Raw genomic sequence first — 14,862 nt, 5'->3', positions numbered from 1 at the left:
ACATACCGGATTTTCACAGCTTATAACAAACCCATAAACGTTTACATACAGTACACAATCAATGAGCAGTAAATACCTGTGGCGGCAAGCACTGCTCGCGCGCGAAGTTCGGCTATTTCTTGATGTGCGAGAAACTTCACTTTCGGCGTCTGACCTTCCATGTTGTTCACTTCTATCACGCTCGTGCCGACTCCGATGCCTCTTGCGGTGCCGAAAACAGTCCATACTGCGCAGAGATGATAATAAAATTAATTTGAAAGCATGCTTTCTCTCAGAGTCTCACTAAAAAATACTTAGTAGTCCACTGTATGCAGCCAGAAATATAGCTTTCTCATTTGATGTCCCGGTACGAATAAAGCGGAACGCACTCAAACAGAACCCTTTTTAATCCTTGATAAAGTGCAGATAAGCTCTGGTAAGATCATCGTGCTCAGCTAAGGCTGACTACCGCAGAAGAACACCATTTGTGTAGCTTTTGGCACCATATGCACAAGCATCATATCTGCGTGCATAAGCCGTCAATACGAAATTTACTTATTAGATACAAAAATTTGTGTTTTGCTATTTATATTCGCGTCTCCTTATCGGCAAGGCTATTCTCGCTCGCGTGCTATCCATCTATCGCCATAGAATGCATCTAATACACGAACGTAAAAGCCATTCGTCGATATACTTCAGACTGTACTCTTCTAGTACGGGGCCTTTGTACGTGGTCAGAAGTCCACGAGCGTTGCACACAGAGATCCGGTTACGCCCGTTCTGTCTATTGGGTCTGAGGTCCCCCGTTCATTAATGCCGTCGGCAGATTACAGCTAAAGAAAAAAAATAACTATAATACAGATAAAGACGTTGAAAGACATGGCAAATACATGGAGACGTGGAAGAAGCCAGTAACTAGCGATATCGGATGCGGCTACAGCGACTTCTACGATTAGTTGTCTTAGATACCATTGCCACCACCATCGTTGGCACTATTACAAGTACGCCTCGATAGCTCGCGTGCCTACACCTCGATCCAGAGGGAGTGCTGGCCTGTGGATCTTGCCTGTGCGTTCAGCTTTGTTGCCAACACTTTACTAGTAGTCTTGCCTAGTTCTGACCTCTTGTCCGCTGTCTGGCCCGGCTTGCCAACTCAGCGGCATGTTAAGAAGAAAAAAAAAGTGTGAACGCACGTAAACTACGCGAGGTTGATCATAAAAGACCGTACCAATACGATTGGAAATAGAGAGGAACAGGGGACCAGAAGTCCTTTTATAGAGAAAGCAGGAAGTAAGGCTATCTGGCTTTTGGTCTTCGGTTTATCGGCCATTTTGTTGATATTTGCTCCAAATCGGGGGTGTGGCCTCGCAGCATGCCAACTTACCCTGCCAGGCAGGTCCGAGGCAAGCCGTTGCAAGACACGTAGATATGTCAGTCGCTTACTGACCAGACGCTTCTTGTATATTTGAGCGTATTCGATGGCAAGCGAACGGATCCGTACTACGCAACGCCAAAAGCATCCACCCATTACTGATCAATAGCGTTTGCCCTTCGCGCAATGTATATATATAATACAATAAAGTTCGCCTGAGCGAGCAATCAGCTACTGACAGAGGGCACTTGCGCAAATACGCGTATATGCAGATTTTATTGATGATTGTTAAGCCAGGACCCATCCCCTGTAACCGACGTACCCTCACCCGTAAAAATGAAAAGCGGGTTGGATGCAGCCTAATTATTTATCGAATATTACGTTCAGTTTATTACAGCCTCTGGACACTGAACATAATTATCTGTATTCGACTTAACAACAATTGTTATCCCGCTACGACGATCAAAACTAGATCGCCAACTGTGGATTTCCGAATACGGAATTAATCAAGGAAAATTATACTGTTTAACTAGATAATACATAAATCGAGTGAAGCAGTGTTCTATATCTACGATCTGCCTTGTCAGCACCCGCGTTTAGACTTAAAAACAGTTGCATATATGATATATTGGGGGCGTGCCTGTAAACGTAACGACAGTTATACGATAGTAACAAACGAGCCTTTAGAAAAGAAACATGTCATTGCGGAACAAGTTAAAGGAGGCACTCGAACATTGCACATTGTTAACTACATACCGTCGAGGCAAACAATGCATAATGAACGCTACAACAACGACGATCCCCTTTCTTTTCACGGTTTAAATCGGAAGGCACGGAAGACGCTCATGGTTCAGGGCTGGGCAGGACCCAGATCTATGCTCTCTGTCGAACATCCCTTCATTTCACTTCAAGTAGCCTTATCGTTTTTTTTACTTTTCCTTAGGAGAGAAACTCACGTTCGCTCGATTATGGAGATAGTCAACGTGAACAAAAGACGTACCTTTAGAAGGACAAGATGGCAGACAAAGAAATTTGCTGCAGTCTCGTCGCAGTGTTGTGCGAAATAGCATAAGTAAACGTTTTTTTCTCTCTCATCTTTTCATTACGTCTTTACGCGTCCAAAAGGACAAGCAAAAGTGAAGCTTGAACGCTCTATTAGCAATATAAATGAATCCGTTAACCTTAAAAATAAATGGTTAATTCCTAAACTAAAAGAACGTATTCAGACACTGTCGAACGCGCAGACACAAGCAACATACGTAACCTAGTCCTAACAAAAATGGATTGATTGCAAAAAGGATTTAGTGTTCGTTCGGCCAGTCTCCGACGGAGGCACTCAGTTTGAACTTAAGGTATTTCCAAGTAATAATTAATAGAGAGGTTTATTCCAGTATACAGCACAGTTCTATGTTCAACTCTGACTTCGTGCATTATTATATAAAGCCCATATTGATGATGGCTAGCTCGAAAGCTTTGTGATAGATGTACTCACCTATCTACTGACGAGTCTCGGTAACTGCGAGCCGACATGGCTATGCTGCGCACGGAACGCGGCGAAGGATTGGCCGACCCGGAGTGCGAGAAGAGTCCTCGCGGACGCGGTTCGTCCCAAGCCCGAGTTGTACCTCCTGCTGCACCCCCGACCGACGGCACTGAGACGCTTCTGTACATGCTACTGCTCAAAGTGAATACAGTCGGAAGGGATAACGGATGACGGATCGAAATTACAATGTAAAAACAGAACAAAAAATAAGGCCAATGTTGAGTATTAGGATGACTCTGTAGACTTTTGGCCTAAGCAGACACTAGATGATCTACACGCGAACAACGTTTGATATAAACGAGCAACTGGTTTTAGGCGGAAAGAAAACGATATTTTTTTTTCACGATACTAGAGTTTACCAAGCGAAGATTTAACTGAACTATTAAAAAAATAGTGATTTTATGTTGACATAAAATAGATGTAAGGTAAAAGCCTCGCTGCTACACGTACGTAACAATAATCCATTGAACAACCTATTCGGTAGCTTATTTAGGTTGTAATTGATTGGATGGCGTTTATGCACCATACGAGCTAAGCCGACTCGATGAACGATATAGGTCATTGATTAAATATGGGTTAGATAAGGCCATATATATATTGCGATTAGTCGCATATTAAATTACGTATGTGGCCAACTGGGCTGTGGCAACAACGCCATTAATAACGGCAATAGCTAGAGACGCTGCTATTGCCACATTGTATCGCTCACTGTCATGCATAAAGAATTAGGGCTTGCCACAGATTGCCTATGCTAGCGTCTTATGCTAAAACCTCTAAGCAAAGGGTAAACGCCCTTTGCGATTCGATAATGAAAGATTGAAATGCTTTATCTATTTACTGTTGTATAAATCGCATCGTTACGTTTCATAGTTATTAAATTTTCTACTAAATCCCAATGCATCACGGATTATCTGATATGACCTTCAGACCGATCAGATATAGATACTCTAGATTATTTTCTACCTGCTGTAAAAGGTAAAGCGAGACTCGTTAAATAGAAAACGAGTAAAATACATTTTAGAAATAGAAGCGACAGTCAAAAGATGAAAGATAGCGACACTAATATGAATATATTAGAACTTCTCTAGCTTCGCTCATGTACCTATACTTGTGGGCCCTTGTCGTCCTGACTTGGCCGGGTTTTGGCACATCCGCTTCATGGTCATTCACTAGGAACAAGTGTACACAAAAATCTTTATATAGATTCCAAATGTAAGGAACAGCTTTTTCACATACAAATGTCGCTAGGCCATCCCGGCCTGCAGACGCTGCGTAAATAATCAGTCGTGCAAATACTACTGTTCGTTGTATAGAATAACGGAATTCAGTCAGCTGGCAAAGTATCAGGAAGCGCTGACATATTGTTCGCAGCAATGACGAAGGAAGATCATTGTGACCACTGTGACAGACTGCTCTCGTGTTGATGTTGCCTAGGTAATAGCACATACCCATTGTGATTGAGCGGCATCTTCCTTTGAGGTATAAAGCACCCCCTACAGGAAGATGCTACAGTGTGTCCACGGCAGTTTGCGATGTATGTACACCAGCACGCTTATATGGGTGCCGTAACAATATATGATAGTAAAGTAAATATTCGCGTCTTGGCTGAGAGCGCCTCCCTTAACTGGCTCTAAACGACAGTATCTCCAGAAAAAACGGTAAATAGAAGAGCATCAGAGGAAGAACAAAAATGACAACTAGATTGGGAATGAGCAAACTCGGTAGAGGCTGGCAGAGCCGAAAACGATTGTCTGTGTATCTGCGTGCTGCGAGTGCTCTGCTGTTACCGTACATCGGGCCACTTCTTATCTTTTGGGGAGAAGATGAACGTGCTTCATATTGCGTAGCCAGCTGTTTTCTGATACTACCAGCGAACACTCAGACCATTATGGACAAGATGTTGTCATGATAGGGTGGGCGTGTCTGACGAGAAGAACAAGCAGAAAACGAAGGCTGCTTTTTCGCGCCTGGCTCGTGTCCGGGTCATGTGTTAATGCCTCTGCTAATGAAGTAACGACGAGAATGTCTCCCAACCACTGGATTCACAGAACCAGCAATGAGATTCGGCTTCTTTCTTTTTATTGAAAAATGGTAATCTAAAGTTTGCCAGTGTATAGAAACATCCCTTTCTACCACAGCAGTGGCAGCAAACAGATATATGGAATGCTCGGAGGAAAACTAATAGGCGAATCTGAGTCGAGGCCGTTAAGCAAGCTTCCGTCAGATGAACATTTGGTTAGACCAAGAGCTGCCGATCTAGTCAAAGAGACACAGTTACAACATAGGGATTATTCGCGATGGCGCTTTGTCCTAGTAACTAACCACTGTGCGCGATGGTGGCCTTACCGGCAGCTCTGGTGGCATCTTCGCCTGTCGCCACGATGAGCAGGCTGTAAGCGAACATAGCGAAAACAAAGATGAGGGGAAGAAAAAACGGGTAAAGTAGGAAATGAGTATAGGTTCTAAGGGTCTTTTGTGTGAGAGATCAGGAAAGTTCATGAACTCAGTGGAAGGAGCGGACAATGCAATATCGAGTCGCTATTAATGCACCTCGGTCCAATTGGTCATTCTCTTAGAAAACGCGCGCGAGTAAGATAGCTGAAGAGCAAGGGCTTTTGTTAAAGGTAACGTTTAAGAATACGCGGAAATACGATAAAAAGAATCAGAGACGCTTGCAATTGTAGTAGTAATAGAACAGGCGTCAGAAGTACGTAATCGTAGATTTAACGAACAGTTTATATGAAAAGAAAAGCAGATTCCTGCTCCGAAAAGGGACGCTATGCGCGAATATCAGGACAGCTACAGGATAGTCGAACGTCAATAGGACAGACGGAACCTTCAAGGAATGAAGCTTGTGAGGTAGGTGAGGGGATAAACGGTGCGTGAACAACATATGTTGCTGACAAATAGCTTACGCTTTCTCTACGCATTGGTCGGGTTAATAGAAAGCGTTCGTTTCGGGAAAGGGTGCTCATTGCGAAACAATTTGTCACATTTGAAGGACGAATAAATATCGAAGGAATCAATCAATCAATCTTTTGGTACCTTAATTTATCGTAACAAGGACATGAGCAAAGACAATGTTCACATAGTTGCATATACGTATGATAAGCGTGGCTAACGTTAATTCTTCGCATGATGCTCGTTATTACGTTTATATATTCGCCATATTTAAGCACACATACAATCATATGCATGGAGGAGCTGGCAACAGCCTTAATAACAACCACACTGTTTCATCTGAACCTTATAACACGAGAACGCGATCAGTGTATGGAACGAAAGAGCCCCGCATAACTACTCTATATAATACATGATATGTCTGCGAATTACTACAATACAAAATACATATAAGGATGGATTAAATGGTGTACTTACTATGGCGTCGATTGTGTTGTCGTAGCGACACTGCTCCTTCTCGATTCCGCTTCGAAATTGGACGTCGCTGCGACACGCGAATCATCATGCAGAACACGGACGGAAGCGACGATGGCATGTAGACGTGCCCGGGACGCGTGCCCATGTAGGAGGGGTTACATGAAATGCAATTGAACACGAAGGCACAGATGAAGCGGTTTTTAATGATGGCCAGGCGTTGCAAATACAACAGGTCCGGCAGTGTTCAGAGCAGATGGCTCAGTAAAGTCGATACGGCTTCGCTAACATGAATGGCCTATAGCTTACTCCCCACAGCTACAGAGACAGACGCGCTATGTCAGGATGTCAGCTATCTGCAGCTTTCAAATGGTCATTCGTTCATGGCATCACGTATTACATCCCATAGGTGTTTTCGTAATGTCATGAAAAGGTTGGCTGTCTGGTCGAGCTCCAGTTGATACTGTGCTTACAGCTACGCCTTGTGACATGCCTCAATACACTTAAGTGCCCTCGGCAGAGCGATTAGTTTAGCTGACGCTAAAAACTTTTTTCGAAATAGGCACCGATGTGAGAGAGCAAGTGTGGGCCTTAAAAATTATCACTTTACTGACTCACACTTCTGTATGTAGACTCTTATGCTGGCGGCTACAACACTGGCGCTAGGCAAACTCAGCAACAAAAGTGGAAACCACTTCCACGCACGGAGCTGTGAGCGCGACAGTTAACGCTACTCGATGGGCTTCATGGGGTTGCCACTGAGAGAAAGGGAGCGACCAAGAGAGACAAAATGAAAAATACGGAGAGTTTGAAGAGAGGAATGAAGAGGGGTAAAACAGCTGAAACGGCACGAAAACTACAACAGTAGCGCCTAGTAAACTGAACACATGTGTACCATATATTCATTCATATTCCTGCTCTCTTGTAAGGGTTGCAAACCCTGTTAGACCAAAAGGCGAAATCTATCCCTCGACAAATGGGGCTCGCAAACAACTAAGCTCGTTATCAAGAGACCACAAAATAGTCCATAGGGCCACTGCTGTGCCTAACAGGACTGGTTTGTATGAAATGCATACTTCAACCTGCTCGTCTCTCTGGAAGGAGGTGAAGGACCCCCGAAGTATAGCACTTTTCTTGGTCAGACATGAAAAAAAGCACAGCGCTCATGCTACGTATCTAGCATAGAGCATGAGAAAGTCTCTTATACATCTCAAACTCTTGTTTTTTTTCGTTTTGCCTTTGCGAGCAGCTAAGCTATGGAAGCTGTGCCGTTTCTCCTGGCTACCTAGTTTCTCTTGCGTTCTCTTTGCTTTTGTAACCGCGCGCGGTTAAGACAACGGCGAAGAAGAGCGTGAAAAGCGGTGACAGCCTGCCTACGGGTTGAGTTGCTCTAGCAGAAAGGACGGTGCCGATGACTGGATGGAGTGACGGAACGTCTTTTAGTGTATCTAGTGCTCGCCTGACAAGATGTCCCTGCTGGGATGCATAGCGTAATGGTAGGCGCTGTCTATGTCCCCACAGAGTAGCACTCTACCTTTTCCTTTAAGCTGGCTTCCAAAGGGTGCGACTGTTATTGCTGTTTTGTAACGGTGGTGGCGTAAAACTGATACTGGCCTTGTTGGCGTGAACCCGTTGCTATTATTATTTTCAGCATTACACACACACCGAATACGTAGTAGTGCTTCGATGTGTCAGTGTGTGCATATATGGGTAGCCGTACGTCAACTGACGCTGCGACGTGAAAACGAACGCTTTACGGGAGAAGCGTACACATACGTTTCTCCCGTGAAGACGCAAGGAGATGTGGGGTAAAACGGGAACGAAAAGAAGAAATAGCATACCCGAATGGATGCCAAATGGTGCCAGTAGCAGGTGAGGTCATGGTGGATTGGCTGAAAGTTAGTGTTTCAGCGAGAACGTCAAGCACATACACGTACGGTTAACGTACAGTAATGGCGAAAGAAAAAAAAAAGAAAAAAGAAGGAAATCAGTGACAGAGCTTAGAGAGGCGAACGGACGAACAAGAGTGCGGGCGTCAGCGGCAGAAGCCAATGCGGTGTTAACGACCGTTGAGACAAAGGTGAACGACTCGAATTTCCTCCTGGCCTTGCTGCCTGTCTTTCCCCTTGTGGCCTCGACTTAACCTCGTCACACCCTACTCCAGCCCCGAGGCAGCAACCGCCAGATGGTTCGTATGATGCAATCATAGCTGTAGTTCACTAGCGACAGTGACGACGGCGGTCAACGCGTAGGGTTTTATATAAAGCGATCGTGTTAGCTGAACTGCGCAGACATATAATGGCCAACATCGTACGGGCGTTAAAACTCCGTCAGAAAATACAACCTTGATACCTGTGTATTTTCAATACAAGCGAAGTCCAAGTGGAGCGAAGAAAGCTAGGGTACGCCATTTATCAATAATCAATACAGTGAAAAATGGTAAAAGGCTCTTCAGCAGTGATCAGGGACAATGTTTCTGCTACGTATGTGGCCTTTTAGGTTTGATCCTTCAAAGAGCACAGGGCAAGAGTTAGTTTTTTCTATATGTGTAGGCTCAATATGAAATAAATTATATAAAATTATTCCAACTCTTAAAATGCTGTTGTTAAAACAATTTCAAATTCGAAGTTTTATTGAACTATAAAAGGAGGTCACACGCAAACCTTGCTCTAAGATTAACAATTGTATGATATTAAAATAAACGAGCACGTTTTGGCTGCTCGGTGTAGTTGGCTGCCAAAAGTTAATTTATTCTGAGTGAATCTTTTGTTCCAGACGTGTATTTTCTCGATGCAATTAACTTTTCTCAGTAGAACTAGACAATCTGTAGCTAACAAAACGAGATGACCGTTCGCAGGTCTGGCGGCCTGCTCTGATTAATGCATCTGGAACAGGGACAAAATCCTGCATTAGAAATTGAGCTTCCACGAAGCTTTGGAGCTACTCCCCTCCCCCCCCCTGAATTGGTCGTGCCGATTAACAGTACGACCTTCTATCTCGCTCAGAATGGCTTCGTCATATCAGAAGATTAATTTTATCCCCGCACCTAAAAGACATTTGCGGAAGGGCTTGCCGCATTTAGCAGAGAAATGCTGCTAGCTCCTTGTAAAATAGGACGATTTGCTATCTGTTTAATCGCGTTGGAAATCTATTTTGGGTTAAATCGGGCAGTTCAAATGCGGCCAAAAATGCGACAATTTGGAGCATCTTTTACGTGAAACAGCTACGGTCTGGGATCGTAGCGTCTGCTTATTGATTATGAGCGGTTTCTATAATAAATAAAATACGCGTTCGGCGAAGTGAAAGAAACATTGGCCATTTTGAAATAGTCTGCTAAGGATGTTCGTGTTGCGAAATACACAGCATTTAAAAATGATTCCGAAGGTAACCCTAGTAACCTTTTGCGAAGGCCTTCCAAGCAGTTACTTCAGAAGAAAGGCCCAACATGAAAAATAAAGTTGATTACCGAAATCCCATATATCGAGTAGAGAGAAAATTTATTGGCGGCTCAAAAAAATCGTTCCACAAAATACAGATGAAGCCTATGTTCAACCCAACGATATTAACGAAAAAATCAATATGCATGTTTGCTTGATACATGTATACAGAATGCAATACGTGCTTTATTCCTACGACTGTATCTAAATAGAAACAAACAGGTCCGTCCATTACATTTCTTACACGTGCTAGAGGCGTCATTCTTGACGCTCACGCTTATTCAATATAGCCACCTATCACTGTGACAATAGCTTTAACTTGGAATCTAAAGCACGCGCTAGTCATTTTCAAAATAATTTTTTTTTCTAATCCGCAAATAGATCTTTAATAATAGCCGTGTGGCAGACAATACTGGTTTATATAAAACGTAACTTAGATTCTCCACATACAGTAGATTCTAATAAAATTACTGGGCTAATATCAACCCAAAAGTTGCTAAATGCGAGGGTTCAAAACCCCCAAGAAACTTAAAAGGTACTAATGGTCTTAAAAAAAAATCGACTCAGTCGAAGATTAATGTTTTCCTTATCATAACGCTAGTATCAAAGCATTTGATATGATTAATTCTTCATTTAAAACCTATGGAAGATCTATCGTGTTTACGGAAATCCTTTTCGGATGTTTCAAAGGCTCGCAATAATATACACTTTATCAGACATCTAGTAAGCGTAGATCTTGTTATATGTATATCTATTATCGTTACGGGTCTTCACCCACCGTCAGCTCCATCAGGATTGTCTAACCGCTGCATCTGGTAGCGACGGCTGGGCACTCGTGTAAACGTGGGCTGGGGCCGACTCACGTCCCGGCTTTCTCTCGGAGTCAGTGTAGGTCCACCAGCAGACACCTTGCTGCTCCGTGAGCTGCCGCGTAGCGAGTTACGTAACTTCGACCCAAACCCGAAAAGTTTGCTTGTAGCAGCAGACGCGTCTGGATTCGATTGCGCCAATCTGTAAAAGGGATGTCATACAGAATAAATTAGGTGATACCAAATTGTCTTTAGGGATCAAAACTATGAATTAAAAATTAGTAATTATGTATAATGATTCATGATTCAGTTAAGATCTTACCAAACCGTAGTAACTTACGTAATGTACGCAATTGATGGTGTATGTACGTACAAGGTGGCACAAAGTGACGAAGTCAATTGTTTATGTAACATACCACAATATCTAAAAAATTATATCCGTCTAGAGTCATCCATTCGAGCTTCCACAGGCTCGCCGTTCTATTGCAAACGCGGATGTACAATGCACTTGGATACGCGACGGGAGGTTAAGTATACTGCCCCAAACAGACTAAATTGTGCATTAACCCAAGATCTCCTTTGCCATCTACACACACAGACAGACGCAAACGTGCATCCCATCGAACGTCGCCAGGGAGAACCTGCCGGCTATGGTGTGTCTCTGCTCATAAATATCAGCAAAAGGTCTGCTGACATACCCGTGTTTCCGCAGCGTAACACTTCTGTAGTACTAGAGCAACTTGTGAATCGTCGGCCGCTACATGTGTCAGAGTACAATGTATGAAATCTCGCTTACTGTGTACGGTGGAATCCGCTGTTATTTTTCGGTTAACGTTGCAGACATATAGATTTCCCGCTAGTATGTGACCCAGTCAGACATTTTGTGCTTACGTAGGGGAGCTGTCCAGTAGGCCATCTATGGATTTCCCTGCCAGTGCTTGCCACTATTGGCACCCAAGGGCCGAACAAGAATCAGCAGGTACCGGTAGGCCGATAGCCGCCGAAAGCGAGCGTTTTGCCCAGCTGTAAAAAGCCGCACCCGGGAAAAGCTGGGAGGTTCCTTGTACAGCGGGGCTTGCTAACATCGCTTACGGAGAGGGATACGAGTAGCGCTATTCAACGAGATTACACACTAAAGCTGCTAGTGGTTTGAATGACGCCCCTCTTCACACCTCTGTAAGCCGGTTTTCAGGGATCGATTTGAGATCTCAATATTTCAATTCAAATTATGAGGGTTGCTGTGGCAGCTCCTATTTCTTTCACTGTTGAAATTACATAGAGCTGCATTTTCTATGGGTGTGTAGTCCATGACGTATGTACCTTACGTGTATATAAGGATGTAGCTATGTGTCGTGTGTGCATCTGTGGATATTGACAGTACGGCGTGCACCCGATCTTTAAAAGCCTACAAGCGCGAACGTGTTTCGGAGATCCCGGGTTCATGTTCTTCTGCGGGTTCATAGTGAACCTATTTGACAAGGACGTAGATTTAGGTCTCGCCCGGTCTGTGCATACAGTGCAAAGCACACGCGCTAGGATTTTAGTCGGGTTTTGTTGAAAATACTGCTCATACTTTCTGTATTGATGCCAGGTTGCATACTAAGCAGTGATCAGCATAGTACGCCGCATCGTTATTGTATGCGCAATTACGTGGCCAGTACAACTCAACAGTTCACCAAAATGATCCAGCAGAATACCATTAGTGGCTAAACCCAACAGCGATGTATTGCTGTATCACCCTGCTATCGTTACGTACCGGCGAAAGCTGTCTGCGCAGAACACTACACTTCATTGTTCAGAGTCTGCTTACATATCTCATCTTCTTTAGATAGTGTGAAAAAGATAAAGAAGAAAAGAGAAAAAGGGTGTTTTTCAGTCGTGTCTGCTGCCAGCTGCGGCTATAGTTGCAGTAATACAGCTCTGGGTGGCTGCTTTCGGCCCCTCTATTCCAAACGAATTCAACCTCTGCTGCGAAGCGGTAATCGCTACGCAGAAACCCAACCTTCAAGCGTCTCCTAGCGCTCGCGGCGGGTGTATACCCACTCATATTCGTACTGCAATTGACTATGCCTAAAACCATGGCCCTTTCTGCCATTTTAGCATTCCTATTGAGTTCTTATTTCACGCTGCATCCCATCTTCAGCTCCTCCAGTTCCTTTATAAGCGACATCATACCTGCACCATAAAGTACATACCTGAAAAAGGAGTGATGATCAACGCAGCATTTCCACAGATGCTTGCAGGCCGCTTTGTTCGGAAGCTCGAAACCGTACGTATTTTCCTCGCTCTGAAATGCCCGTCACAGTCACGTAACCAGATATACATGCACAAACGAAAATGCCAGGTGAGAAAGAGGGCGTGGGACAGACGCGTAAAGTAAAAATATGTGAGTATAGCCGGTCATCACCATCAGCGACAATAATGAGATATGGGAGAACGGCAAAGAGGATGGCCCCTGTCGCCGAGTGAAGGAGACTAGACCTTGAGCTAGCTGAGATTCTCTGAGGCCCATACACGTTTTGAGGCCGAAGCGCCTAAAGAACGAAAAACTCATAACGAGAAACCAAAGTGCTTCTACCTATTCACTGCTATTTGTGCTCATAGTACTCCTCATTATGCAACGAGTTAGCAGAGTGAATAACATTGCGGGCAACGTTTCGGTGGCTCGGGGTAACGTAGTCGCCGCTTGTCAAACTCGAGTGCGTTGGCTGGTCGACTGCAAAAGTTGGCGGCCGGTAAACTACTACGCACGAACCTCAACATCAGCTAGCTTTCTTCTTCATCTGAGCTCGCTAACCTGTCTCCTCTTCCACCCGCACTCCGATTGGTGACTGTGCACCTGGTAGTAAACTGTGGGGGGGTGACAATGGCAAGCAGGGTTGAACTTGCAGCTTCGTGGCAGGTTCTGTGCCTTACGACAAACAGGCTTGTACGAAGAGGTGCTTATACAAAAAACGAGAGTTTCCCTGTATCAGACCAGCGTAGCGGCGCACGTTGTACTTGAAGGCAGCAACTTTAGAAGGCGCCAAGATCGCGTTGGATCATGTTGGAATAACGTCGGCATAGAGTCATGGTAGTGGTGGATTTTATTTGACAGCTATTACACTCTCGCGCCTACGATGTTGGAGGGGCCGCATAAGAATACATGATTTCGAATGCGGGAAAGGCTTCAACTAGCTACAGCCATGGACGAGGAAATGTCTATCACTTCATCCTACAGAAAAAAAAAAAGCTATTCTGATATACGTAGTCAAATCGAAAACAGAGTATTAGCTTATATATGACTAAGAAGACAAGTAATTATTTGATATGAAATGCTACAAATGAACAATTAGAGTATACTTACACTTTTGTCCTTCACCTGCAGCATGAAAAAACACCCCTTGTAGTATACTTTGCCGATTCGCGGCCAGAAATAGTTTCCAACCTTGGTTTTGTTCTTGAGAACTACAATGCCAGCTGGAGTCAGGCCAATATAGTACTCAACGTGGTCTTCCCCCAGCACAGGATGTAGATCTACGCCGTACATGTCCAGCCATTTAACACGATCAAGGAAATTGAGCTCTGCTTGCGCTGGAACTTGACCTCTGAAATAGGAAAAAGATGCAAAATTGATACCACTATCTTACAACTTATAATTTCACTGACTTTGTGCAGATCGCTCTTAATAAAGATATCTCAGTTCAGAAACAAATATCAAATTGGACCTAAAAAAATTTTTCTTAGGTAAAAAAACTGAAAAGATTTCAAACAGCGTCACTCTACTGCCAAGTTCAAAAACTGACCACTTTAATGATTCTCATGTGTGCTCGGGGAACTTAGAAGGGTAAGTTTATAACAAAGAATGTTCGATATCATAGCTTCGCCTACCAGCTACCCTTAATTATTTCAAAACGGAATAAATATTGTCTCATTCACCTGGCTTTTGCGATCTTTACGAATCGATAGAAAAGCGGAATCGATCTCTCGCGATTTTTAGGATACATAAAACAGTTTTGGTGTGAAAATAAATACGATACTAACAAAAGAGTTCTCACTTAAAAGTAATCGTTTCTGCTTATCCTGTGAGGTACTATTTTGAGAGCCACTATTTCTCAAAGTAATCATTCGTCGACTTCTATAGGTTGGAGCGGCTGACGGCAGTTAGCAGGTAGCTCAATGGGGAAAGTGGGTCGACTGCTCTCCCTCAATCAATCGTACATTAGTCTGCGTAACAGCCGAAACGACAGCGATATAGAAGTAGTGCAAGCAGAGCACGAAAAACAGAAGCAACTCAACAGTAGACGACGCCGGCGCTGATTCGCGCACCTAAACGTGAGTAGGGTGCAGTTTAGACCTGTGCACAAC

At 43.9% G+C, this 14,862-nt stretch overlaps 1 protein-coding gene across 4 annotated transcripts in view; it reads right to left on the bottom strand.

Moving 5' to 3' along the window:
* LOC111269273 (uncharacterized) overlaps positions 1–14,862 on the bottom strand; it is a 104,965-nt gene that overhangs the window by 19,843 nt on the left and 70,260 nt on the right. For all 4 annotated transcript variants that reach the window (XR_002685700.2, XM_022848743.2, XM_022848747.2 and 1 more), the window contains exons 7-12: positions 13,862–14,102; positions 12,711–12,802; positions 10,485–10,717; positions 6,273–6,339; positions 2,844–3,026; positions 77–226 (exon numbers count right to left, since the gene is read on the bottom strand). Coding sequence is in view for 3 of the 4 variants with exons in the window: in XM_022848743.2 (XP_022704478.1) it covers positions 77–226; positions 2,844–3,026; positions 6,273–6,339; positions 10,485–10,717; positions 12,711–12,802; positions 13,862–14,102 (966 nt within the window). In the remaining variant the exon portion in view is untranslated. The remainder of the gene's footprint in view (positions 1–76; positions 227–2,843; positions 3,027–6,272; positions 6,340–10,484; positions 10,718–12,710; positions 12,803–13,861; positions 14,103–14,862) is intronic.

The sequence above is a fragment of the Varroa jacobsoni genome, unplaced genomic scaffold, assembly GCF_002532875.2.
Source record: "Varroa jacobsoni isolate VJ856 unplaced genomic scaffold, vjacob_1.0 scaffold_145, whole genome shotgun sequence".
Taxonomy (NCBI): Eukaryota; Metazoa; Arthropoda; class Arachnida; order Mesostigmata; family Varroidae; genus Varroa; species Varroa jacobsoni.
This window is presented reverse-complemented; position numbering and strand designations above follow the sequence as displayed.